Here is a 27497-nt window from a genome sequence, read left to right as displayed (position 1 = left end):
AAAGTAAAAATCACAGTGAGAAGTTGTTTAGGTTTTTTTAAACTTAAAACTTTCGTTTTACATGTTTGTAGTAAATTACGGTGCTATAAAAGGAAATTAAGTTCATGAGTATACAGTTTTAACAGTTTTAATGTGTCCCAAAATCGAGCTCACTACAAAACATAATGTTTTTAAACAACTACTTATGTACTTAAAACAAACAGTTAGAAAAAAATGCTAAGACTCATAAGCTAACAACGCAAAGACAGTTTAACAAAAATATATGATTTTATTTAAAGTATAAAGTAGTAAAAACAATATTAATATTTAAAAGATGAATGCAATAGTTTTGTCTCGTTGCAATATTTTTAGATATGTCGATTGACTTATTAATCTTATAAATTACAAAAAAATTATATTTGAAACTTATCAGCAAAAACTCTCGTTATACAAAAACTTATCAATTTTTAAGGGCTATTTAGTATATCAAGATATACTTGTTTTTTAGTTTTAAAAGTGTGTAGAACTGTGGTATAAGTTAATTTTTTGTATTTAATTTTTTAACTCCTTGGTGAAGAGGTACAAATTTTTTTTTTAAACTTGGGTTGTTGTGCGCCAACTAAAAAGCTTATAAAACAAAATTATAAATAATAATAACAGTTTTAGTGTGGTTCTTGGTTGCGCACTTATTACGGAATAACGAAAAGATTTTAACTTATTTTTAGAACTTAAAATGATTGATACAAATTTTTTTAAACACTTTAGTTTATTTTTAACTTAATCTTAAAATAGTTCTTTACCAAGTCAGTGTTATCAATAAATCAAAAAACAAAACAAAAAGCAACTAAGACAAATTATTAAAGCTTTTCAAACGTTAAAAACCAAAAAAAAATTAATTCAATACAATAAATTTGGAAAAAAGAAAGATTTAAGGGTTATGGTATTTTAATGCCTTCTTAGAATCTTTATGTTAAATTGAAACTTAAACACTACATTTTTCACTATTTCAAAAACGATGTTTTCAAATTCAAGTGAATTTGAATTTATGCATTAACTCAGCTAATATTTTATCCGAACGTGCTACCAAGACATCATGTTATTTTGAACGATTTTTTTACGTGTTCAACAAAACAGATTAACGCACCAAGTTTAAGATTTAAAACCTTGTTTTTTTTAACAAACAACTTTTTAGGTTTTGGTGTAATTAAAACTACTCAATTAAGATGTTGCATGGAAAAATGAATTTGCTGGTGTCTGTGCTTCTCTATTGTTCAGCTGCAGAATCAAGTGAGTGACAAATTTTTGTTGAATTTTTTTCGAATAACTTTTCATGCACGAACAAGTTTTCCAATAAGTAGATGAGCAACATTGTTATGTGCAGCTTGCTATTTTATTATACTTGAAAAGGTCGCAATCTATTTTTTTGCCAACGAAACCTGGTAGTAAATAAAATACTTGTTATTTTATTCTTATCTTGATTAACAAAATCATAATATCAAAATATCTTTCAAAATTTTTAAAACAGCAGTGCGCATGGTGCTTATAAAGATGAGTTATTTCAACAATTTATAATAAAAAACTAAATACATTTGTTTTCATCCGTTTTTCACAATGAATAATTGAGTAACAACAACTGTAATGACTATACAATATAAAAAACCTTTATGTTTGTTTACGCACTTTATCTATTTAAAAGCACAAATACGATTCACAAAAATCAACATTTGTGCTTTTAAACATTACAGTGGTTTATCATACAAAATTTTAATTTTTGGTCGTTTACAGAAACCCTTACATGAACCAATGTCACGGCATTTTAGCTTGAATAAAATAATTAGTACGAAGGGATCGGATGTAGGGTAAACAGCTTTTTTACTCAAACTAGACATCCGAACTTTGCTCAAATCTTTTACTCTCTCATGAGCTTACACACACACATTAACTTAATACATGATATTTCTTCATTAAAGTGTTTGTATTGTAGAAAATATCTACAAACGCTAATGCAGAAATAGTAGTTTTTTTACGTTTAACTTGATCTGTGTTGGAGAGAAAAAAAAACATAAAGAGACTTTTAAAATAGAAACAAGTAAAAAAGTAACATTTAAGTTTTATTTAAACTCGTTAAAGTACTAATTCCACTTAAACCATGCGCATTTTAAACTACTTTCATGTTAAGCTAAACAACATAAGTTTCAACTTAAAAACTTTAAATCTTATTCATTGAAAGTCTTTTAAAACTTTTTTATTAGATATTCTAAAGAAAATAAAACCAGATAACATAAGACATAAACAACTTGACAATTATTACACAGACATGGTTTTAAAAAAAATCATAAAAAAAGAACAATTTCAAGATTGTTAGAGTCTTAAACTAAACAACAAAATTTCCCTGCTATTTTTAATTTTTGAAATTATCATCTAGTCTAGAGTAACCGTTTGTAGGCTAGCATGGGTAAACAAGTTCTCAAGTGAACTCTGACTCGGAAACATAGTTTTAAGACTTTCCCTGCTATTTAAAGTTGAGTGTTTAATACAGTGTGCGATGAAAAATCTCAATTGTAAAATCATCGTTGAAATGTTTGTGTTGGAAAACGACGAGAAAAGGTAACAATCGATATTCGAAAACATGGGTATTACGCACGAAACGAGTGTGCGCACATTGATGCATTTGATGAATATCAACAAATTGCATTTTATCGATTATTTGTGAACATTCATTATTCGGCGTTCCCGGAGAGAATCATTAGAAATACGAGCGGCCTTTTAACTTGGTGATAAACTCGAGCTATTTTTGTTTTAATTGTCTTAAACTGAGTGAACTTGGCAGAAAATAGAAATAATTTTTTAAAGTTTATTAACGTAATATAATCTAAAATATCAATTTCTCGTAAGCATTCAACATTTAGCGTTAAAAGAGAGTTTTATCTGAAAGCGGCATTTAATTTTATGATAACTTTGAGTTGTCTCGTTTTAAGTTAACTTAGAAGAAGTAGACATAAATTTTGAGGGACAAAGGATGTGTTGCGATTTGCATGGTTGTAAGGTCAAAGTTTTAAAACATCTGATGACATAAAAAAATATTAAACTGGTTTCTACGTCCAAGGATTTTTGTACATGTAATTGTATTTTAAAACAAAAACAAATATTTTACTGTTAGTTTTAATGATGTAAGTTTTGTTTTTATTCGTGTAATCTAAAAATTTTTCGTTCAAAAAACAAAAAATAAAAACGTTTATTGTTTTTGATCCATTTTGTTAATAAAAATACTAATTAACCACATGATAAGTATATGCTTTTGATAATAAATTGATTGAATAGTTTAAATTACCTTGAATTAGGTTTAACTTACAATCACGCAAATAGGTTATTTAATTACCTATATATAGTTTACTAAAAATTTAAATACATTAAATAGAACAACTATTGGTTTTAACGAATTTTATCACAACTCTATTATTTATACAAAATTTATTTAGTAACATGATAATGAAATTTATCATTAAAAACATATATATTTATGTTAAATGAAGCCAAAAATAAACTAATTTTATCAAAAAAACATATCAAATAATTTAGTAAAGTTAAGTATTTATTTGCGTTCATAAGTTGATATATATTAGTTATAAATAAATAAGTGAAATTAATTGCGCAAACATTGTTTTCAAAACGCTTCATTTTAATCTATATTAAGCAAGAGAATGTTATTCTATGAACTTAAAATTTAATTAAATAATTAAAACTAGCAGCGTTCCTCTCACGGTGTTTGACTTTTGTTTGAAATGATAATTTGCTGAACGCAAGATCAAACAAATTGATCATCTTAACAGTTTCGTGTGTTTGAAGTTTATCATTTTCAAGTAAAAAGAAAACGAATATCTAAGTAGTTAAAAATAAACTTGTTTAATGCAAATACTGTTAGAGTTAGTATGAAGAGTTTTAAAATCAAAAAACTGATGTGGAGTATTCAAAATAAATATTTGTATTGTAAATAAACAGTTGATCTAATTAATCATCTGAATACAAAAGACACTCTAAGTTACTGAATTGTCTTTCTAAATATTGAATTTATCAAAAATATAAACATGTTTAAACTTTAAATCGTCATATGTATTTAAAGTTATTATATATTTTTATAGAGAAAATTGTTTGAGTTATGTATACTCAGCATATCTTTTTTTATTGAAATTTTGTTATAGAACAATAAACAAAATTTTTTTAAATAGTACATTGCTGTACAGTGTTTTTTTGCCTTTATTCAAAAGCATATTTAAAAAAATACTTATCATATTATACATGAATAAAGCCATCATAAACATGAACAAATGTATAAATATGATCAGTTTGAAGCGTATAAAAATTTTGACACTAGAAAACATCAAAACCCCGTAGTGTCTGTTTTGCACTTATTTGTTAATAATTTCACGATAAAACCCCATCCCTTTATTTTATACCCTTACAAACCTGAGCCTCAAAAAAAAATTATCAAACTAAAAATTATAATCTGAAATACTTTTATTTACACAGTGTTTAAAAATTAGTCTATCTTAGTTGAGTTGTACTGCTATAATCATATAAAACAAACTGAACAACTAAAAAATATACGTTTAAGCTTACAAAGATAATAAACTCACACTTAGACTGGAAAAAGACGTTAAACTTTAACAACAGAGAATAAAAAGTCTGCAATTTTTTTAAAAACCAAGCTTTCGCACCCATAAAAGATGCAGCTGTATTTCAAAACTTGAACGAAGAAACATTTTTATACTTTCTCAACAGAATTTCGCAAATGCAGTATGTACAGGGAGCAGACCTCCTACATCATCGAAGAAGGATGGCCTCTTTCACTGAACTGCTACCAGCCTTTCATTGGGTACTATCATGAGTACGCGACTTCATTGAACAAGTCTATTGAAGGTGTCAAGCTTGAGGTAGAATTTGTTATATTTTTTTCTAATACTTTTCGATATATTAATACTAATCATTGGGTACAATTATGATTAAACAAATTCGTAAATAAGTCAATAGAAGGTGTTAAACTCGAAGTAAGATGTTTTAATTTTTTTTTGTACTTGATAACTTCATGGGATTCTATCATGAGTATGCGACTAGTTTCAATAAGTCTATAAAAGTAGTCAAAATTGAGGTAAATATTTACAACTTATTTATATTGCTTAAGTTATACTTTCAAACTTTTTGATAAAATAAAGCCTTTTATTGGTTATTTTCATGATTAATCAATTGAAGGTGTTAAGCTTGAGGTATGTTGATAAAATTATTTTTTTGAAATTTTAAAAAGTTAATGGCTTATAATTTTTGATTTTGTATTTATTCCGCACCAATTTAGAAACTTTTACCTAAAAAACTGGGTAAAACTTAAATTAATGTTTTTGAAGATAAATAATAATATTATTGCTCCATAAACAAGTACTAAAACAGAAAAAAAAATTGATAATATAAAGTTAATAGTCATTAATATAAGATTTCTTCCATTGGTTGATATCAGTTTAGAAAACTTAAGTAAACTTTTTACTATAAACAAAGCTTGTGTTTATGTTGGTTTACTTTGGTTTTTAAATTCTTACTGACTCGTTAAAGTTATACAACTGTTTTGTTATAATTAAAATATACTTGGTTCTAACAGTTTTATTTAAAAAAAACTTTTTTCTGTTTGAAAACTTTAAGTTTACGGTTTTTAAATATGATAATAAAACAGTTTAGCTAGTGAATAAGTAACTCTATTGTTTCCGGTTTCCAAAACAATCTCAATACTTCTAAGAACTTGACTTGTAAGGAAAAAAAATTGTTTAAAAAAAACTATGTTTTTTAATTTTATTCAATTACAGCAAAGCTCATTTAAGTGTAAACAATTTTTAAGTTGTAAATTTTTCTAATAAAACTTGTAATAAAGCAAGTAAAAAGTTAAAATAAAAAAAAAACAAATTAATATGATTAATAAAATTAAGAAGTTTTAATAAATTAAAATAAATTAAAGACTCTAATTTCTTTTTTAGCCATCTTAAATTCGTAAAAGTTGTGTTAATACATTTAATGTTAGTAGTATTAAAACAAGTTTGTTTGCAGTGCATATTCATAGATGTCGATAATGAGAAAGTGGTACAACGTACTTACTTAGACTCAGAAGAATGCCTCACCCCAAAACACTGCGCTGAATTTGTCGTACCTGAAACTACCAGTGCTAGTTCTAAAAACTACCAAGTGGTTGTCAAGGTAAAATGTTGCATTTTCGCGAAAAATAAAACTACTGTTTCATAAAAAACTTCTACTAACATTCACTTTGTTTTATAAACTACAAAAAATGGGTTTTAACTAATCTAAATTTTAGATTTAAATTTATTTAGATTAGTTATCGAAATGATTGGCCATTACATAACGATTGTAAACATCTTTTCCACTGAATATCTTAAACAATATTGAAAAAATTTATTACTATTGATTTTTTAATGATGACAAAAAAAAATCTAATGCTTAATCCTAATATTTTACACTCTGAATACTACAACTTAATATACTTAGTAGTATCAAATACATCAAAATTTTATTTTTCTTTTGTAAAAAAACTTAATAGCAACAAAAACCTTAAACTTTTTTTTATTTTTATAAACTTTTGACTTAAGTAAATTTTATTACTATTAAACACACATAACTAATAGATAGCTCTACGTGTGATTAATTAATACTGCATTGTAAACTAGTTGTGTATATTTTGAAATTTGTATTATAACTAACAAAAATACAAATAAATTATTTAAAAAAGTGCGTTTTTATAAGTGAAAACTTTAAATAATACAAAAACTACTTAAACTTACACTACGTTTGCAAACAACACTGAAAACTTTAAAAAATCAACAGAGCGCCTCAGACGAGAACGAAAAGTGTGCATCGTTGGAAGCGAGTGTGAACATACAAAAGTTCACACCGGTCACGTGTGAGCAATCGAGAGGTAACGTGATAAAGGAGTACGCTTACTACGGGGAAAGCAAATCTCTTCATTGTTATGGTAACTCGTATATATGTATTTAGTGACGTAACAATCCTTAAAGCTTTTGCTCATTTCAATAAACAAACTGAAGATCTGTTTTGTTTAACAGTCCAGTAAAACAATGGTATTTGAAAACTTAGTTTTTTATTTATATATATATATATATATATAAATATAAGATGTAACGTTAAAAGGCGTTAAATCCTGGAGGTCCTGATAAGCTAAGCTTATCGGAATATATACCACAGATGTTCTTGTGCTAAAACTTTATTTCGACTAACTAATTATTGACCAATTTGTTAAATTTATTATGACGTAACGTTTCTGCACAACTCAATTTAATTTTTATTTTAAAAACTTGCCTATTCTTAGAGCTTTTTGAGGTTAGTGCCTACTTTTATTAAATTTGTATTTTTTGTAGATAATTTTATAATTTTATGTTTTTATCCCAAACTTCGTTTTTAAACCATAAAGTACATTTATAGTTACTACCTGCATAAACACTATACATAATTATATATGCTTTTTCTGCTTTTTTTTTCTAATATGTGTTAATATTTAATAGACTCCGTAAATCTGTTCTTAAATTTGTTTGAGAGCAGTGAAACGCCGTTAGTTGAAATAAAGTTTTAGCACAAGAACATATGTGGTATATATATATATATAGAAAATAATGTGATTGATTGAACTTGATCACTTTTTACAGAGCCCACTTGAAGGGCTTTTTAATAATTTACTAGGAAAACGCATTTTCCTAATAATTATATATATATATATATATATATAAAAAGTTTTATTCAAAGATGAAAAAACGAGAAGAACTCAAGTTTCGTGATTACTCACTCATCAGCTTCAAACAAGTTTAAAATAAAGCACAAAACAAAATCACTAATGAAGGTAAAAAATTTTTTGCATAAATAGATTATGACGTAATTTTGAAACTATCAAAAATCGTGCAAAACGGCCTGTGCAAAAACTAATCTACCAACAGACAATAAACTAGCGAAAATTCATATAACTTCAGTGAGTAATTACATATTAGGACAGATAATTGGAAGAGATAAAGATAGAATTAAGATGCAAATTGAAATTTAGGTTATTTTAAGATGAAATTAAAACTTGTTAAACTTTAAAAGCGACTTTTTTATATGTCTACAAGACGATACAAACTCGCTTCTTTTGTTCAAACATCTTTTGTCTTTCAGTGCATATACAACGGCTGATGCTTCTTTGAGACACAGCCTACATATCGGGCTATTGCCGTCGGCTATAGGCTGTGCTCTTTTTATAACTTCCCAGGATATTTCGTAGTCAATGCCGCTGCGCTTTAAGCCACAAACATACTTCGAAAGTTCAGTGTCATTTTCATATATGCCGCCTTTAAAAGATTTTTTATGATTGGCATACCTGAATCTAAACTGAGTCGAGCACAAGCCGACATAGAACCTCGTCTCAACGCCAGAGTTAACTGTGGCCTTGTAGACGATGTTCTCTGAACGGCAATTACCCCCTTTCAAATTATATTTACAGCTACCAGCGCAGCCGCATTCACTTTGAATTCCTGAGTTTTGATTTAAAATTTTTTGGTTGTGTGCCTTAATGATATTCTCTAAATTTGCCGTACACGAATAACTTATTCGCATATTATGTTTGTTGAAGATTTTAGTTAGCGGATTTTGTTTATTGAAGTGTTTCTTGACTAGATTTATAAATTTTCTTCCAATATTAGTCTTTACAGAATTGCTAAAAGGAGGGTTATACCAGATTACATTTCTTTTTCTTTTGTGTTTTTGATTATTGGGTTGTTGCTCAGGTTTTTCGAATTTAAGTTTGTTGTCGTATCCGCATTTTTTCATTATTTTTTCATATTCATCTTTAGTTTTTAAAAAATTTTCTTCTTTGCTTGATCGTTTATTTAGGCGTTGATTTATTATGTTAGGAATTTGTTTTATAATGTTTTTAGGGTGGCTTGATTGTTTATTGACATACATAATTTTAGCGTTTTGTTTCCTGTAAGGCATAAAAGAGATATCATTCAAGTTGAGCTTCACATCTAGGAAGTCAGTTATCACTAGTGGAGATTCCACAGTGACTCTCAACCCCATAGATTTGAAGAAGGCATGTGTTTGTTTTTTTAGCTTCTCAACTTTAAAGCCAGAAGAGTTGGGCAATACAGCTAGACCATCGTCTCTGTATAGCCCAACTCTACTTAAACCAAAGATATCTTTTAACCCGTCTAACAAGAAAAGTCCAACAAGTTCGCATAGTTCTGCGCCCATGTAAGACCCCTGTGCTACGTCAAAAAGTGAGTTGGTGGTATTTACTCCCTTTCTACACCACAGAGCTCCTTGTTCGCAGAGTACCGATTTGCATGCATTTCTTATCAGACTTAAGTCCTCGGCAGGTACGCTAATGTAATTATTAGCAAAGTTCAGTGATTTAATCACCAACTCTTCACTAATAGAAGGATAATAATCGACCACATCGAACTTGAAAAAGCTGTACTTCTGTTCCTCTAATCCAATAAACCAACTTAAGACTTGGTCTGTGTTGGTCCACTGCATAAGTTTGGATTTCAGACGCACAGATTTGTTGATGCGGTCGATTTTGACCTTACATATACGTCCTACTTCAGACTTAGTTGGGTTAATCAATCTACATTTAGGGTGTGTTAAAAAATTCTCTTTGTGGTCTTTAACCGTTATATATGCACTTTTTAACGGCAGTTTTTTTATTCTGTCGTGTATTTTAAGTGTTTTTGTTAAATTTTTAGCTTCTAAGTTTATTTTATTTAAAGTTGTTATATTACATTTTACATAGTCTTTAGTAATGTTGTTAATTAATAATTTTCTATATTCACTCACTGAAATTTCATAAAAGTTTGCAGTTTTGTCTGAAGGTACAATCAAATTTTTGCACTTACCTATATCCCGCACAATTTTTAATAGTTCCGTCTGGAATTGGCTTCTTGTTTTTCTGAACTCCACGTTTTGCACCATTCTGATTAGATCTTCTTCAAAAGCCTGCAGATGTTCTATCGGCTTTGGTGTACGTGTGGTTTTGAAGCCGTAGTTGTCATGATCTTCTGTTGACACATCTTCTTCTTCGAAAAACTTTGCCTTCCACCTCATACGCCTAACAAGATGTTGTGTTTTTTGTATAAGGGCTTCTTTGTATACTGATTCACTTGCATTTGGGATATTTTTCGTCGAATGCTTAATTTCAAACTTCTTAAAATTTGACATCTTTTTTGATCAATTTAGAATTTATAAAAGTTTACTGTGCTCAACTATAAATAGGAGCAATGATAGAATTAAGTTATTTAACTTAATAAATTAAATTTTTCAGACTGAGCCCACCTTGAGGGCTTTGTTAATAAAAAGTTTTATTCAAAGATGAAAAAACGAGAAGAACTCAAGTTTCGTGATTACTCACTCATCAGCTTCAAACAAGTTTAAAATAAAGCACAAAACAAAATCACTAATGAAGGTAAAAAATTTTTTGCATAAATAGATTATGACGTAATTTTGAAACTATCAAAAATCGTGCAAAACGGCCTGTGCAAAAACTAATCTACCAACAGACAATAAACTAGCTAGTTTATTGTCTGTTGGTAGATTAGTTTTTGCACAGGCCGTTTTGCACGATTTTTGATAGTTTCAAAATTACGTCATAATCTATTTATGCAAAAAATTTTTTACCTTCATTAGTGATTTTGTTTTGTGCTTTATTTTAAACTTGTTTGAAGCTGATGAGTGAGTAATCACGAAACTTGAGTTCTTCTCGTTTTTTCATCTTTGAATAAAACTTTTTATTAACAAAGCCCTCAAGGTGGGCTCAGTCTGAAAAATTTAATTTATTAAGTTAAATAACTTAATTCTATCATTGCTCCTATTTATAGTTGAGCACAGTAAACTTTTATAAATTCTAAATTGATCAAAAAAGATGTCAAATTTTAAGAAGTTTGAAATTAAGCATTCGACGAAAAATATCCCAAATGCAAGTGAATCAGTATACAAAGAAGCCCTTATACAAAAAACACAACATCTTGTTAGGCGTATGAGGTGGAAGGCAAAGTTTTTCGAAGAAGAAGATGTGTCAACAGAAGATCATGACAACTACGGCTTCAAAACCACACGTACACCAAAGCCGATAGAACATCTGCAGGCTTTTGAAGAAGATCTAATCAGAATGGTGCAAAACGTGGAGTTCAGAAAAACAAGAAGCCAATTCCAGACGGAACTATTAAAAATTGTGCGGGATATAGGTAAGTGCAAAAATTTGATTGTACCTTCAGACAAAACTGCAAACTTTTATGAAATTTCAGTGAGTGAATATAGAAAATTATTAATTAACAACATTACTAAAGACTATGTAAAATGTAATATAACAACTTTAAATAAAATAAACTTAGAAGCTAAAAATTTAACAAAAACACTTAAAATACACGACAGAATAAAAAAACTGCCGTTAAAAAGTGCATATATAACGGTTAAAGACCACAAAGAGAATTTTTTAACACACCCTAAATGTAGATTGATTAACCCAACTAAGTCTGAAGTAGGACGTATATGTAAGGTCAAAATCGACCGCATCAACAAATCTGTGCGTCTGAAATCCAAACTTATGCAGTGGACCAACACAGACCAAGTCTTAAGTTGGTTTATTGGATTAGAGGAACAGAAGTACAGCTTTTTCAAGTTCGATGTGGTCGATTATTATCCTTCTATTAGTGAAGAGTTGGTGATTAAATCACTGAACTTTGCTAATAATTACATTAGCGTACCTGCCGAGGACTTAAGTCTGATAAGAAATGCATGCAAATCGGTACTCTGCGAACAAGGAGCTCTGTGGTGTAGAAAGGGAGTAAATACCACCAACTCACTTTTTGACGTAGCACAGGGGTCTTACATGGGCGCAGAACTATGCGAACTTGTTGGACTTTTCTTGTTAGACGGGTTAAAAGATATCTTTGGTTTAAATAGAGTTGGGCTATACAGAGACGATGGTCTAGCTGTATTGCCCAACTCTTCTGGCTTTAAAGTTGAGAAGCTAAAAAAACAAACACATGCCTTCTTCAAATCTATGGGGTTGAGAGTCACTGTGGAATCTCCACTAGTGATAACTGACTTCCTAGATGTGAAGCTCAACTTGAATGATATCTCTTTTATGCCTTACAGGAAACAAAACGCTAAAATTATGTATGTCAACAAACAATCAAGCCACCCTAAAAACATTATAAAACAAATTCCTAACATAATAAATCAACGCCTAAATAAACGATCAAGCAAAGAAGAAAATTTTTTAAAAACTAAAGATGAATATGAAAAAATAATGAAAAAATGCGGATACGACAACAAACTTAAATTCGAAAAACCTGAGCAACAACCCAATAATCAAAAACACAAAAGAAAAAGAAATGTAATCTGGTATAACCCTCCTTTTAGCAATTCTGTAAAGACTAATATTGGAAGAAAATTTATAAATCTAGTCAAGAAACACTTCAATAAACAAAATCCGCTAACTAAAATCTTCAACAAACATAATATGCGAATAAGTTATTCGTGTACGGCAAATTTAGAGAATATCATTAAGGCACACAACCAAAAAATTTTAAATCAAAACTCAGGAATTCAAAGTGAATGCGGCTGCGCTGGTAGCTGTAAATATAATTTGAAAGGGGGTAATTGCCGTTCAGAGAACATCGTCTACAAGGCCACAGTTAACTCTGGCGTTGAGACGAGGTTCTATGTCGGCTTGTGCTCGACTCAGTTTAGATTCAGGTATGCCAATCATAAAAAATCTTTTAAAGGCGGCATATATGAAAATGACACTGAACTTTCGAAGTATGTTTGTGGCTTAAAGCGCAGCGGCATTGACTACGAAATATCCTGGGAAGTTATAAAAAGAGCACAGCCTATAGCCGACGGCAATAGCCCGATATGTAGGCTGTGTCTCAAAGAAGCATCAGCCGTTGTATATGCACTGAAAGACAAAAGATGTTTGAACAAAAGAAGCGAGTTTGTATCGTCTTGTAGACATATAAAAAAGTCGCTTTTAAAGTTTAACAAGTTTTAATTTCATCTTAAAATAACCTAAATTTCAATTTGCATCTTAATTCTATCTTTATCTCTTCCAATTATCTGTCCTAATATGTAATTACTCACTGAAGTTATATGAATTTTCGCTAGTTTATTGTCTGTTGGTAGATTAGTTTTTGCACAGGCCGTTTTGCACGATTTTTGATAGTTTCAAAATTACGTCATAATCTATTTATGCAAAAAATTTTTTACCTTCATTAGTGATTTTGTTTTGTGCTTTATTTTAAACTTGTTTGAAGCTGATGAGTGAGTAATCACGAAACTTGAGTTCTTCTCGTTTTTTCATCTTTGAATAAAACTTTTTATTAACAAAGCCCTCAAGGTGGGCTCAGTCTGAAAAATTTAATTTATTAAGTTAAATAACTTAATTCTATATATATATATATATATATATGTATTAATAGTTTTAAATGTAATAGTTTTATTTCTACGGGGAGAACAAATCACTCCATTGCTATGGCAACCTATGTTAATTTATTTTAAAATTTTAAGTGTTTTTATTTTAACTTTTTTCCTAGTTTGATTATATTTATTTTCTTCATTTGCATATATTTCTAATGCAAATAATTTTTATCTTGGTTTTTATTATTACGGGGAAATCCCCTCAATGATGGGGTTTGTTGCTTTTTTTTATATTTTTATTCAATTTTTAATAATTTTTTAGCAAAAATAACAAACTTTATTTTTTATTGAAAAAGAAAAAAATTTAACATATGACCTTAAAATTTTCGAAAAGTTTTTAAAGTTTTACAGTATTTTAAGATAAGTTAAAGTTTAATTTCAATTTTTTATTAAAGTGTAATTAGTTTTAAATAAATTTCTTTAAAGTTTTACATAGAATACTCAAAGTTTTACTAAAAGTGTTTATTAACGTTTTCCTTTGCAATACTAGACTTAAAACTTGGTTTTTTTAATACTAATTTTAGTAAATAACTCACATGAAAAATTTTTGCAGCAAATGCAAACTATGTAGTATTTTACTAGAAAAACACCTTAATACTAACCTTGATAATGTGTTATTTATTATTAAATATATAAGATTTCTTTTAAAACTTAACTATATTTTTTCTACAATACCATACTAATAACTGAACTTTTTACAATCTGCGTTGATTTTTTTTCAAACTTTTAAACACTTTGGATTATTTAAAAAGTGGAAAGCTATAAATTATTTTTTAAACCAAAGCTGATAATTACGCGTGAATGAAAATAAATCATTTAACCAAACGCATGTCAATAGAATTGCGCAACAAAGTTTTTTTTCTTATCCTATGATTCATTGTCTAAACGAAAAGATAAACGCAAACCTATGTGATAATTACGGAATATAAAAGTCAAAGACAAGACATTTTAAATCAGATAACAAGCATATCTATAAATAGGAAAGTGAAAACAAAGTATCTACTTTAAAAAGAAGAAAGTGCGTCGATCATATTACCAACTGATTTTGAATTCATGAAATTTTGTTCGCAGCTTTGTTGTCTGGTCTGAAATAAACATTGCCTTTAAATAATGTTCCTTAAAGTGTGTCATTTTAAACAACCAACCAAAGTTTTTCCTTTTCTTCCTATTAAACGATTTGTTAAGCCGTTTGAAAAACACTGTTGTCCAGGTAAATGATGCTTCTGTATTATTTTGTTACTAACATTATTAAGTCCTGGGTAAAAAGTCAAAAGGTGTCCAGGTTGTCTGCGACTCGGTGTCCTAAATACTTTTCGCGCACCAAACATTTTGAGCGCTTTTATTTCAGTCGTCCAACAAACAATAGTATTAAATTTAACACAGTTCCCCATGAATCACCTAAAAAAGAGTTGAGAGCGGTGCACGGCGACACGAAGCTTGAAAATTTTTCGGTTCAGTGGTACCGAGAGTGTAACTCCAGCGGCATTCAAAATGACCATAATGAAAAATTTGGCCGCGAGGTAATATTTACTACTAAAATATTGTATATTATAATTATTTATACTTTTTTGTAATGAAAAACTTGGTCGCGAGGTTACATTTACTACTAAAATACTGTATATTATAATTATTTATACTTTTTTGTAATGAAAAACTTGATCGTTAGGTACATTGAATTATTAGAAGTCAGCTGCTGCATATGTAATCAAACTTGTTTCGTTTTTTGTTTTGTCTGGTTAGGAAAATATTTTAATGAAATTTATTACACCTTGCCATGTTTTGTATAAAAATACCAAAAGTGCTAATTTTCTAACCTTTATGAATAAATTTTTAATTCATAACTTAAAACACTAGGACTTCTTTCTTGGATAAACAAATGACAAGCTAAGTATTAATATATACTCAGAGTTATTTTACTAAATTACAGCATCTTGAAGTATAAGAAATGTTTTTGTGAGACTGTACTTACTAAGTTTAGCTATTTCAAAAATACTATTAAATAATAATTAATAAATAAAATATTTTTGTCTTCCAAATGAAACTTTGTAAATTTTTTAACTAGTAAGGAATGTCGTAAACGACGAGATGTATTTGTGACATCATATTTTATTAAAACATAATAAGACAATGTCCATGCTTATAAATCAAAAGTCGAAAAATCGATACTTTGATTCAAAATGAAAAATAATTTTTTTAATTCTTATTTTATGACTTAAATTTTTTCGGGTTTTGTAATTTTACTAGAAGTTTAAAACGTTCACTTTAAAACAAAAAGATTTATTTTGAATTTTTATAACAATTATTTGTAGCAAATTAAAGATTTTGTCACGATGCTTCAAATAAGGATGCATGTATTTCTTGCGCTGTTTATTAAGCTAAAAATTAAAAAAAAAATTAAATTAATATGATGTTGATTTCAGATGATCATCAGAAACATGACGCAAGCAGGCACGTACACATGCGCAGTGGAGTACAACGGAATGAGGAAGTACGTCATCACTTACGACATCTGTCTCATACGTTAGTTTTTATCAGTTGTAAATAATTTAATTTAAAGTTTGTTGATTGTTGCTATAAATTTAATTTATGTTTTTGTTTTTGTTTGACTTTTTAGTAAAGTTGGGAATTTGTGATACTTATAAACTGTTCTAACTTCATATCGACATCGTTTCGGGATATATTTCACAATATCACTGTTTTTTTACATTCATTAGTTCTTTATTGGTTCTATTTTGTAATACTCAAAAACTTAACGAAACTATTAAACACGAGCATATTATTAACTTTTTATTTGTAAATACTTTTTATAAACCATATAAAGCACTTTACAAAAGTTTTGTTTGATCACTTCTATTTTTTTGTTTGGCTTGTTTGGCTTTCTTTGGAAAAAAAAGAAACTTCAGTATTTGTGAATTGATTAAACTTTACATTACAAAAACGAGCGACCAATCAAAAGTTATGCCAGTTTTAGTTCTGTTCACTGCAATATAATTTTCTGAATTTAAACTTAAATCTTATCTCAAAACTTCTAACTCGTAATGTTAAACGCATTTAGTTAAAAATAATTTAATTCAATAATAAACTCATTTTACTCGTTAAATTTTTTCTCACGAAAAGATTAGGTGGTTTATTGAGTATAAAATTAAACGATGATTTATAACATCCGCTACCGAGTAAGTCTATTTAAAGATGAAAACTATCACCGTTTTGAAATTATTACAGATGTATGTTGAAAAAATAAGTAATGTCAAAAAAGCTCTCTAAAACCAAAAGGTCACAAGAAACTCCAAATTTTCTAGAATGCAAGACTCGAATACATCCTTATTCTACTTTAATAAAACTACTAAACCTCACATTTAAAAAATAGTATGTGAATGAGTATAAAAAATTAAGTTTCAAAATTAAAATAACGATTTTTTTGTTTCAACAGACAAGAACAACCTGCCTGCAGAGATAAACCTGGTGTGCCCCAAGGTGGCGGTTGAAGCCAACTTGGGGGAGAGAGCCGTGTTGTCAGGGAAGTTCCAGTCGGGAGTCGGATCCTTCAGCATACTCAGTCACGTGATGACCTGGGACTTTAAAGTTGGTTTTTTTTGTTTAAAGTTCAAGTAAAACTTGTTAAGACTTGTTCAACTTCCAAATTTATCTTTAAAGTTTTTTTTAGGTAAAAACTGTTTTTTTTTTCTTCGGCGATTAAAGTTTGGTATTTAAAACTCTATTCAAAATTTTTTTTTGGAAACATCAAGCTTTTTTGATTAATTTTTTAAACTTAAATCCTTTTTAATCGGTTTTAAGTGACCAAGAATTTTCTGAGTCTTAAATTTTTCTCAGGTATATTTTTACGACGTTAAACTTTTAAGATTATCACATTATCAAAACAATATTTTTTAAAAACTATTTAAAAAACTAACTTTTATTTGATTTGATATTAAAACAAGCATTAACCTTTAGTTTCGGGTGGCAACAATTTATAAATACAGTACACTACCGCTTAAGTACGCGAATTGAACCCGACCAAAAAGTGTGTACTTAGCACGGGTAGTGCGTACTTTTTGACGACATAGTATGACATGAAATTTAGTTCTTTGTTTTTTTTCTTACAACTAGCCACTAATTAATTAACCCAAATAAACAAGTCTTTTTATTTCAAATAACATTTAATACATAGTTCTAATCAGCAAATTTTTTTAAAACACTTTAAAATGATTTGTTTTCTCTATAAAAATTTTTTACACAATTAATACATACGTTTAATATAGAAAGTCAACGTCAGTCAATGATATAAAAAAGAATACTAAGCCATATTTTCCATATTTTGTTTTGTTAGAGGGAAAGTACCAAACTAAATTGTGTTTACCATATATTTTTAATCTGTGAAAGCAATTATTCAGGTTATTTATTTATTTAAATTTGATATAAATATATAAAAAAATTTATAAAAAGTGTATAAAAAATTAAGATTTTTTTTTCTGGATAAATGCGTACTTAAGGCGGAGTGCGTACCAAAAAAAAAAGTGCGTACTTAAGCGGTAGTCTACTGTAAACAATAAAACAAGTTGGTAAAGATTGTTGTACAAAAAGGATTTTTCGTACAAAATGCTAAGTTGGTATCTTTAACTAAGTACAGAATATTTGTATAACTTGATTTTAAGCTGCTTTTTTTGGTGAGTTTTAAACTTTTTACAGCAAGAATCAGATGAAGAGGAAACAGTGTGCGAAATGCACAACTTAAACAACAGAGGAACTTCGAGAAAAAGTGAAAGATTCCAATGCCAAACGTAAGCATTTCTATATTGTAACTAGTAAAGTGACGAGATAAAAACGCTTCGTAGTACTTCAGAACTGGTAAATATTGAGCGAACGATTTCTTTAAGTATTGTGAAATTAAAAAACTCATTAATTAGTGATACAGAAAACATCATTTTTTTCACTTGATTTTTTTGAATAATAACAATAATAACTGTAATAATGTAAAGAAATTTATTATTTGTTTTCTTAAAACTGTGCTACTAAGAGACTAAAGATTTAAATTAACAAGATTTATTTAGCTTGTTATATCACAAATTGTAAAAATATCAGCCTTTGGAATGTTTCAAAGATTGGCAATCTGGTCTTCTAAAGTTTTGTCACTTTTTAATAAAGCTAATGATTATTTAGAAATAACAATTTAAGATATTAATTGACAAAACTTATTATTTTTCTATAACTTAGTGAACATTCGAACTTATTTGACAGGTACGATGACACTTTTAATAGTTTGAATAGCACATGCAAAGAACTCAACACAAAAAAAGTGAACGAAGTTAAATCCCATCTAGTTATAAGGTTATTTAAAACAAATTTACGCTCATAATTATTTAAAGACACAAAACCACTATTATATACTTGTAATGTAAACATTAATGTCTTCTTATAAGAATACTTTAAGCTTCACACAAAAAATATAACAAACAAGTTCCAGTCTTTCAATCTCAAAAACGAGCTTCGACCTATTAAACTGTGTTAAGTAGTTTTATTTTAAATTATTTTACTAAAGAGTATAAAATCAAACAAGGAAAAAAGTTGGTGATAAACAATTTTTGACAGTAACAAGTTTACTATTATATGTTTTGATTTTCAAAATTAAAATTAAGGTTTTTGACCGAAATTTAGTTTGTAAAATAAGTTCTTGAAAGAGTAAATTCAGTAACAAGTTTACTAAAAATCTAAACTATCTTTTTGCAGATAAACTGGAATGTAGTTATTGAATTTTTAAAATTTAATCAATTCTCATTTCTTGTAAAAATATGTCTTTATTACATTAACATTATTGAATTAACTCCTTAATGTCTTCAAATAAATGTTAAGAGATAAAAAAAATTATTTGTTTTATAACTTAAAATATTTTACTTCATTAAGTATCCAAGATTTAGTTGATATAAAATCTTTTATTCAATATAAATTTTACAAAAAACTTTCATTTTCTCAAACTCTGTTCGTTGCAAGTATATACATAAGTGCAAATTGTTTTAATTCTAGTTTTTATACTAACACATGCTACATTTTGTTAAAAATGTTGAAATATTTCTACATGCTTTAAATTTGTTTAAATGACTAAAGTCACGAAAAGTATACACAACTCTACGTAAGTTAAAGTTGTCACATGTTTTTAATAAAAACCAAGAAATATTTAAATTATTTTAGTTAGTTATTTGAATCAAAAAAAGTTTTGAATTTTACTTTAACATCTACGTTAATCACTAGTTCATAATGTATAGTGTATTAGACAATACTATAATGACCTATAGTTTGTAAATTTTTAAAACTATTAACTACTAATCTTTATCTTTTTAATTTTTTATTTAAAAAGACTACCTTACGTATTGTTATGATATAAACTGAAAATTAAGGTATATGTATTTTATATACTTTAATTTTAAAAGTTATATTTGTTTTATAAACGTTAAATTTAAAATCAATAGATGTAGCATTTAAATACCAAGTATAGTTTTTAAAAATACTGATTTTAATTATAGTTTTTATTTGTGCAAAAAATGTTTTTAATAAGCTTTAAAAGTTAAAACTGAATTATACTGCTACATGTATTTATAACAAGTGATTTTTTTTCCATCTTTTAACTGGTTTAATGTATATCGAACAGTTATGTAAAGCTCTTAATTTGTACTATTATTTAGCTAATATTTTTACAATTGTCAATACCGTGTACATAAATCGAAATTAAAATCAATAAAGTTACAAAACCAGCTTTTTATTTTAAAAGTTTTACATAATTGTATATTAATTAACAGGAATTGATTTTACTCTATTAAATTATTTCATTCTAATTAAAATTGAATTTTCTAAAGTTAATTACAATCAAAGATTCAAAAGAAAATAAAACATACAGTTCATTAATTATTAATAGTTTTTGTACGCAACATGTTTAACTAAAAATTAATCTAGTTTAAATGTATTATAGATATTTTTAAGAGTTTTGTTCATTTTCAATCAACAGTTTAGTCATTTCTATAATTAATTAGTAAAAATTTATCTGAAATGGTTTAAGTTATGGAAAAAAGTTCGGTATTAGTTTTTTAGTTTTATAAAATAAATTGACCTTCTAGATATATACATATATATATATATATATATATATATATATATTTATATTTATAAAGGATTATGTAAAAATGAACTTACGTAAAATTCCTTCATATACATCTGTATCTTACAAAAATAAAAGTTACTAAGTAAGACTTTTTACCTCAAGATAATAAATTATGTATGTTAAATAATAAAATTATCTACCTCAGAGTAACGTTTATTCAAATTTTAGCTTTTCAGCTACATATTTGCTTCAAAATATTTCATTAATTTTTAAATAAGAACTATGTTTGCTTTTTATTTATTTATCAAAGTCTAAAAAATATTCTTGCATATATTCGACTAGTGCAAGTGTTAATATCAAATCGAAGTACGCGATTCAAAGCGTTTTTTATCGGGAGTTTTCTTTGAAAGCCTATTGAACTCAATTTTCAATCAATATTTGCTAGATCTATTTACTGTTTTTTTTTGTTATAGAAATCAAAACATGGATTTTTTCTTATGTGCCTACACGTGTTCTAAGATTTAAGAAAATTATAAAAAAGCGAAAACGTTTTAAAACTAGGTATTGTAGAATCATAAATACTGTTTATATATAACTTACTTTTCAATCTCACAATTTTTTTTAACTTTAGTAAATTGTGTTATAAAGTTACAGACAAGTCTAAAAATAGCTTGAAAATGGAACAGTTTTATTCAAATTATTTTATAAGTTTATATAAGTAGTCTATCTACTGTCACGACAGACGCATTTAAATTTGAATATAGATTAAAACTTTATACAATATAAATATAAGTATTAAAGTTGTTTTTGTAATTAAATTTACATACTGCATACATTTGAAAAACAGACCTGTAAATTAATGAGATTACGGAACATACATTTTACAAGTTATAAACATTTAACAAGTAAACATACTCAAAATACAAAACAAATAAATAATATAAATAAAAAAGTTCAAAATCAGATCAGTAAAAAAACAACATTACGGGACATACATGTACAAACAGCAACTATTTAAGAAAATAAAAAAAAACAAAAAAATAGATAAATAATTAAAATAAATCTATATAGATCAGTAAAGCAGCAAGATTATGGCACTTACACGTACAAGCTGCAAATAGACGGTCATGACGTCACTAACTGCCACGTCACATTGCGGCCCAGGTCGCACCGGGTGACCGTGCTGGTCATCGGCTTGTTCGTTTCACTTTTGGGTATTTCCCTGTTCGCTGTTACGGTGAACCACTTCAAAATTTACATCCGGGTCTTCGTGCGGAGGAAGTTTACCCCGAAGTGTGCTAAACGTTGGTTTTTAATGTTTATTCTTGTTTAATTTGTAACTTGTCATAGCTTGGTTGTTTTTTATTTGTAATGAAATTATATGAACAGCAAAATAAAAATTTACAAGTTAATGTACTGACTTTAATTTTTTTTGACTGGTTCTGCACTTTTTTATAACTTATAATTAAAACTTTCTTTAAGATTTTTTTGTTTTGTTATTAAAGATAGTTGTAAAAACTATAACAAGATAGTTTATTATTCTTGTAACACTAAAGTTACCATTAACTAAATGCCGAGACAAAAATTTTTTTTGCATAGTTTGCTGTTCTTAACACTACTTTGTCTGATTTTATTTATGTAGTGTAAGTTGTTTTTTAGCTTTGACACCACTTTATAAAAAATAGCTGACAGTTTAAGAAAAAAGTCTGTATACTCGTGGTATAAAATGAATTGTTTTGTCTTTATATTTTGTTTTCTCACTTTTAATTTCAGGATGTTACAAAAACCTTGGTTTTTAGCATAAATCTATTCAGAACAGCTGATTTATTTTTACACATTAGCACGCATACTTAGTTACGTACATCGTTTAAAAAATTTCATTTAAAACTATGTTGTGTTTTTCTCTTTTAGATTTTGTTTAAAAATACTCAAGACTGAACTTACTTACTTACAACTTTTGCTTTCCTTTCAAACTAGTAAAACCTTTGGCGATTTCCTACCTTGGAAAAATTAATTATTTAATTTTTTTACAATTTTTACCAAGCTATTTTTTAATGTTTAGTGCATTACAAACATAAATAACACCTTTATACACAAAAATCACACCCTACTGTTTACTCAAGACATATTGATCTTATTAGTAGGTGTATGTATTCACAATAGTCTATTTTCGAGAAAAGGTCACAATTAATTTGTTATTGTAGTTAACTCTTTAACATAATTTGTATAATTTTTATTACAAATTTTGTGATACAGCAACTATACGTGGGATTTTTTTTCAAAAGAGCTATTAATTAGAAATAAAATTTAGAAATACAAACACAATATTTTTATTTTTATTAAGTATGTACTGAATAAGTCTTATGTAGAAAAAAAAGGTAAAACTTATAGTTTAAACTTTCATTATTTTTGTTAATTCAGTTTAACTTTTTAGTTCATTGATTTTACATGTAAATGAATTTTTTATTTATTAACAAATTAACATAAAACTCTAATATCATTCTCTGATGTATTCAGAATATACTCATCTTAATTACTACTCGTAAACATCAGTAGTATTTATATGTTTAATAAATTAATGCAGTTAATCAATTGCATAAACGTTTTAATACGTTTGATAATTCGGTTAACTTTCAACACATCGTTTTTACACGAACCTGATAAACATTTCAACATTTACGCAATTCTTTCCACAAGATAAAAATTATCTACAGGTGTATGCAGGATTTACCTGACCTACTACTACTACTACTACTACTACTACTAAAATAAAATTCTTTAAATACATTTTACTGAGTTTGTTATACTACGTTGTTCTCAGGTGTGTGCAGAATCTGCCTATTCTATCCTGATCTACTCAAACAAGAGGCACTTAATAAATATTTTAGATTTTAAACAGTTTTTTACACTGCTTTGTTCTCAAGTGTTTGCAGAATCTGCCTGTCGTGTCACTACTCAAACAAGATAAGAATAAAAATAAATTAAGCCTTAATTTTTTATTCTCATGCAAAACACACCTGTTTCTCTGCCACTCAAATGAGATGCGCTTTATAAATAAATTAGATTTTACACAGTTTTTTACCCAACTTTACTCCCAGGCGTGTGTAGTGTGTGCCTGTCTTACTACTACTCTTCGAAGATGACTCGGGAAGATCAGGATCTGACGAAGGAGTGCGTGGCGACCGTGGAGAGGATCTTGAGGAAGCTGGGATGCACGATATACGACGAGCACAGGGACGCTCGACTCAGTCAATGTTGGTTTGTTTATACGTGTATATAAATTAGTGATTAGTATATATATATATAAATTTATATCACAGATGTTCTTGTGCTAAAACTTTATTTCAACTAACGGCGTTTCACTGCTCTCAAATAAATTTAAGAACAGATCTACGGAGTCTCAAAAAAGCTCTAAGAATAGCTTTTTTGAGACTCCGTAGATCTGTTCTTAAATTTATTTGAGAGCAGTGAAACGCCGTTAGTTGAAATAAAGTTTTAGTACAAGAACATCTGTGATATACATTCCGATAAGCTTAGCTTATCAGGATCTCCAGGATTTAACGCCTTATAACGTTACATCTTATAAAAATTTATATTAATAAAACACTAAGTTCTCAAGTACAATTGTTTCACTGTTCTGTTAAACAAAACAGATCTTTAGTTTGTTTATTTTATTCGTTGTAGAGAACCTCTCTATTTCAGCATTTACATAACAATAGAAGTATGTTTATATATATATGTATACCAATAATTAATATTGATAACAATTTAATAGTGAAAAATTGTTTGATCTTATAAAAATAGTAATACTAATAAAAAAAATAACTATAAAAAAAAAATATATAAATAGTCTGTACATATAAACTAATCTAGATTTGTTTTCAATTGATGAATATAACAAGACATGTTTACAGTTACTATAAATTTATTATTTTACTGTTTAACTTCTACTATAAGAGCACAGAGACTATATAAAATTTATAGTTTTTTTATAACCTTTTCTAAATAAATCAAAATTTTGCTAAGTAAAATTTAAAATAGAGGTAGAAACTTGTTTTTAAGTTTAGATAAATTAGATTTCCCTTAAAATTTGTTTTTAAGCTTAAACAATATTTTTATAATTTTATTTGAAAAATATCAACAAAATGTCTTAAATTCATTTTCAGAACTGTATAAATATTGTTTTAGTACAACTTGCTTTTTAACTGGTTTTATCATTGTACAAGTTTAAAAACGTTATCTAAAATTAGACATTGTACATACATTAAAGTAGTTTAGCCTAAAACTTAAACTTCAAAATTTAGTAGTTAAATTTTGTTATCAAAAAAACTAATTATTACAAAAGTAAAAAAAAATCTTTTTAAATTAATACATAGTTACTGTTAAGTCAATGGAAAACTTTAAAAGTTTTAAAATTAATAACTAACTTGCAACAAAACAGTTGTGTTTCGCAATCAAAAAAATTATTGTTTCAGAGTGAAGTAAATTCTTCTTAAATTTATACATAGATACTGCTAATGGAAAACTTTCAAAGTTTTAAAACTGATAATTTGTAACAAAACAGTTATATTTCGAAATCAAAAAACTTACTACTCAAAAGTGAAGTAATTCCTTCTAAATTTTGTTTTACAGACACTGCCAAGTCGATTGAGGAAGCAATTGGTTGCTGTGACAGAGTGGCGATACTGCTCACCTCAAGCGACTTCATAAACGAGCCCACCGCGCTCTTCCGATTTCAAAAGGTGAATTTGTTTTCTTTTACCAGCATAAGTTTCTCAAACACAAGTTGTTGTCGTTTGTTAGTGATAACTTTACGCAAGTTTTAACGAAAGTAAAAACAGTGAATTTCAAAGGTACATCTGATTTTATAGCTTGTAGTTGCTGTTTAAATGAAAGAGATAGAAATGACACTTAGGTGAATAAAAATATTTTTTGTTAACATAAAGTGTGGTATGTAATTATAATCGGGTCATAACAATTTTTTTTTTTGAAATGATGAATAAAAAGTTCTTAGTGATCAGTCATTTTAGCAGTATTGTGACTTTAACCTTTATGAAAAACAAACACAGTATTTTGGTTGATTTAGTTAACATAAATTAGTTTAAATTATACTGCTGTTAATTATATAGAAAACTCTCAAGTGTTTACAATATTTGTATTATTGGCAATTTGCATAAAACTCAATTGAAGAAGTAACTGGAATAAAAAAATAAAGATTTAAGTTAAAGCTATAATCTATGTACCTTTAAGATATTCATACTAAACGCAAAATTTTATTTTAAAAAGAAAAAAAAAATCTTGTTATACGCAATTTTTTTTTTAATTTATTGTATAAAAATACCAAGAAAATATTTTATCAGTATTTCGAAAAAGCAATGGAAACAAAAACGAAACTCATTTTGGTTCTCGGACCCAAAATGAAAAGTTTTATATGCGAAGCGGCGAAATCAAACAAAACTTGTGAACTTATCAAGAAAACAATAAAGGTACTTGGCTGCTTTTTCATAACAAAATTTAATTAGTTTTAGTTAAATAGATTTTATATATCTTTGCAATTATAAAAGGATTACAATAACAAATGCATATTAAAAATAGCTATTTCTATTAATTTCAAGGTTAGCAAAGGAGCTTTGATGTTAGTGATAAACTAAAGTTTATATTATTTTTAGCTAAAAACATAAACTTTCAGAACAACGGCTACATAAAGTGGGATGAAACGAAGGCAGGTGACACGAAATTCAAATTAGAAATTGAATGCGCAATACCAAGGTTGAGATTCAGTTCTACTAATAAAGCAGCTTTCGGTAAGCTTACTCTAATCTTTTCTTTATGTCTGTATATGTTATTCATATGTTGCTTTTTTATACTTAGTGTTAATGAAAAGATTATTTTTAATATTTGACAAGCTTAAGGTTTCAAAAATCTACTTTTTCCTTCATAGTTTTAATAAGATTATTTAAGACTACCTTGTATATTGGGAATAAATTAAGTAATTTTATTCAATAAAAGGGTGAAATATAAAAAAGGTAAGAATTGCTGATTTAAATGTTGTTTGCTTTTTAGTTGTCAATAAAATTACTGTCAATTACGAATATTTAATATTACAATGCTGTTAATAACATTTTATTTGATCTATAACGTCAGAATTATATTTGTCACTATATTCTGAGAATTCTTAACTATTTTTCGATGAGTAACCATCATAATCTAAATCACTATATATATTCAATTTTTATTTACAAGACTTACTCATCGAAAAATAATTAAGAATTCTCAGAATATAGTGACTAATATAATTCTGACGTTATAGATCAAATAAAATGTTAATAACAGCATTGTAACACTAAATATTTGTAATTGACAGTAATTTTATTGACAACTAAAAAGCAAACAAGCCTTGTAAATAAAAATTGAATATATATAGTGATTTAGACAATGTTGGCTTTAGTTATTTTTTACCATTGTCAGTAAAATCTATCAAATATTAAATTTTAACTTTTAGACTACGATGTAAATATTAAATTTGTTCTTTTTTGTTTTTTCTGAGAGCAGATCTTAAATGTAAAATATTTGTTTCATGTAAGAAATAACAAAACATAAAAACTTGGAGCTTTAGTAATATCTGTTATTATACTTTAAATAAAACATAAAAGTAAGTCTAATCCTTAAAACCTTTCATCTATTAAACTTATTATGTACTATTAGTAAGTTGCATATTATAAATAATATTATCTTATGTATATTTTTTATTATTAAGCTTTTGTCAATCATGATTAACTATTTTATACATAACAAAATTTTACAGATGTCTGAAAATGAATTTGGAGTATAAATTCAAAAGACGGTTTATCCCAGAAAACAATCAATAAAATTTTTTTTTTTTTCAATTTTGAACATACGAGTTGCAATCCCAATTTGACCTTCG

General features: G+C 27.3%; 1 protein-coding gene across 1 annotated transcript; it reads left to right on the top strand.

Moving 5' to 3' along the window:
- The first annotated feature begins 1169 nt into the window (after positions 1-1169).
- On the top strand, positions 1170-27497 carry LOC145838624 (uncharacterized). The gene is made up of 15 exons (XM_082946247.1): positions 1170-1266; positions 4759-4910; positions 6064-6210; positions 6853-7000; positions 14869-15005; positions 15906-16005; positions 16916-17067; positions 18172-18263; positions 18721-18810; positions 21644-21876; positions 23671-23826; positions 25205-25314; positions 25933-26058; positions 26262-26376; positions 27378-27497. Exons 1-15 carry the CDS (start codon positions 1203-1205, stop codon positions 27383-27385), a joined length of 1830 nt encoding a protein of 609 aa, XP_082802373.1. The 5' UTR covers positions 1170-1202; the 3' UTR covers positions 27386-27497.

The sequence above is a fragment of the Thalia democratica genome, chromosome 6, assembly GCF_965202585.1.
Source record: "Thalia democratica chromosome 6, ktThaDemo2.hap1.1, whole genome shotgun sequence".
In the NCBI taxonomy this organism is placed as follows: domain Eukaryota; kingdom Metazoa; phylum Chordata; class Thaliacea; order Salpida; family Salpidae; genus Thalia; species Thalia democratica.
The sequence above is the reverse complement of the archived record's forward strand: the minus strand, read 5'-3'. Positions and strand labels throughout refer to the sequence as shown.

What these genes read in the sequence shown, in the direction of transcription:
- LOC145838624 (XM_082946247.1), top strand. Translation starts at nt 1,203, where the DNA reads ATGTTGCATGGAAAAATGAATTTGCTGGTGTCTGTGCTTCTCTATTGT. An exon ending in TTGTTCAGCTGCAGAATCAA is followed by an intron (nt 1,267 to 4,758) that starts GTGAGTGACAAA and finishes CTTTCTCAACAG; the next exon opens with AATTTCGCAAATGCAGTATG. An exon ending in GGACGCTCGACTCAGTCAAT is followed by an intron (nt 23,827 to 25,204) that starts GTTGGTTTGTTT and finishes TTTGTTTTACAG; the next exon opens with ACACTGCCAAGTCGATTGAG.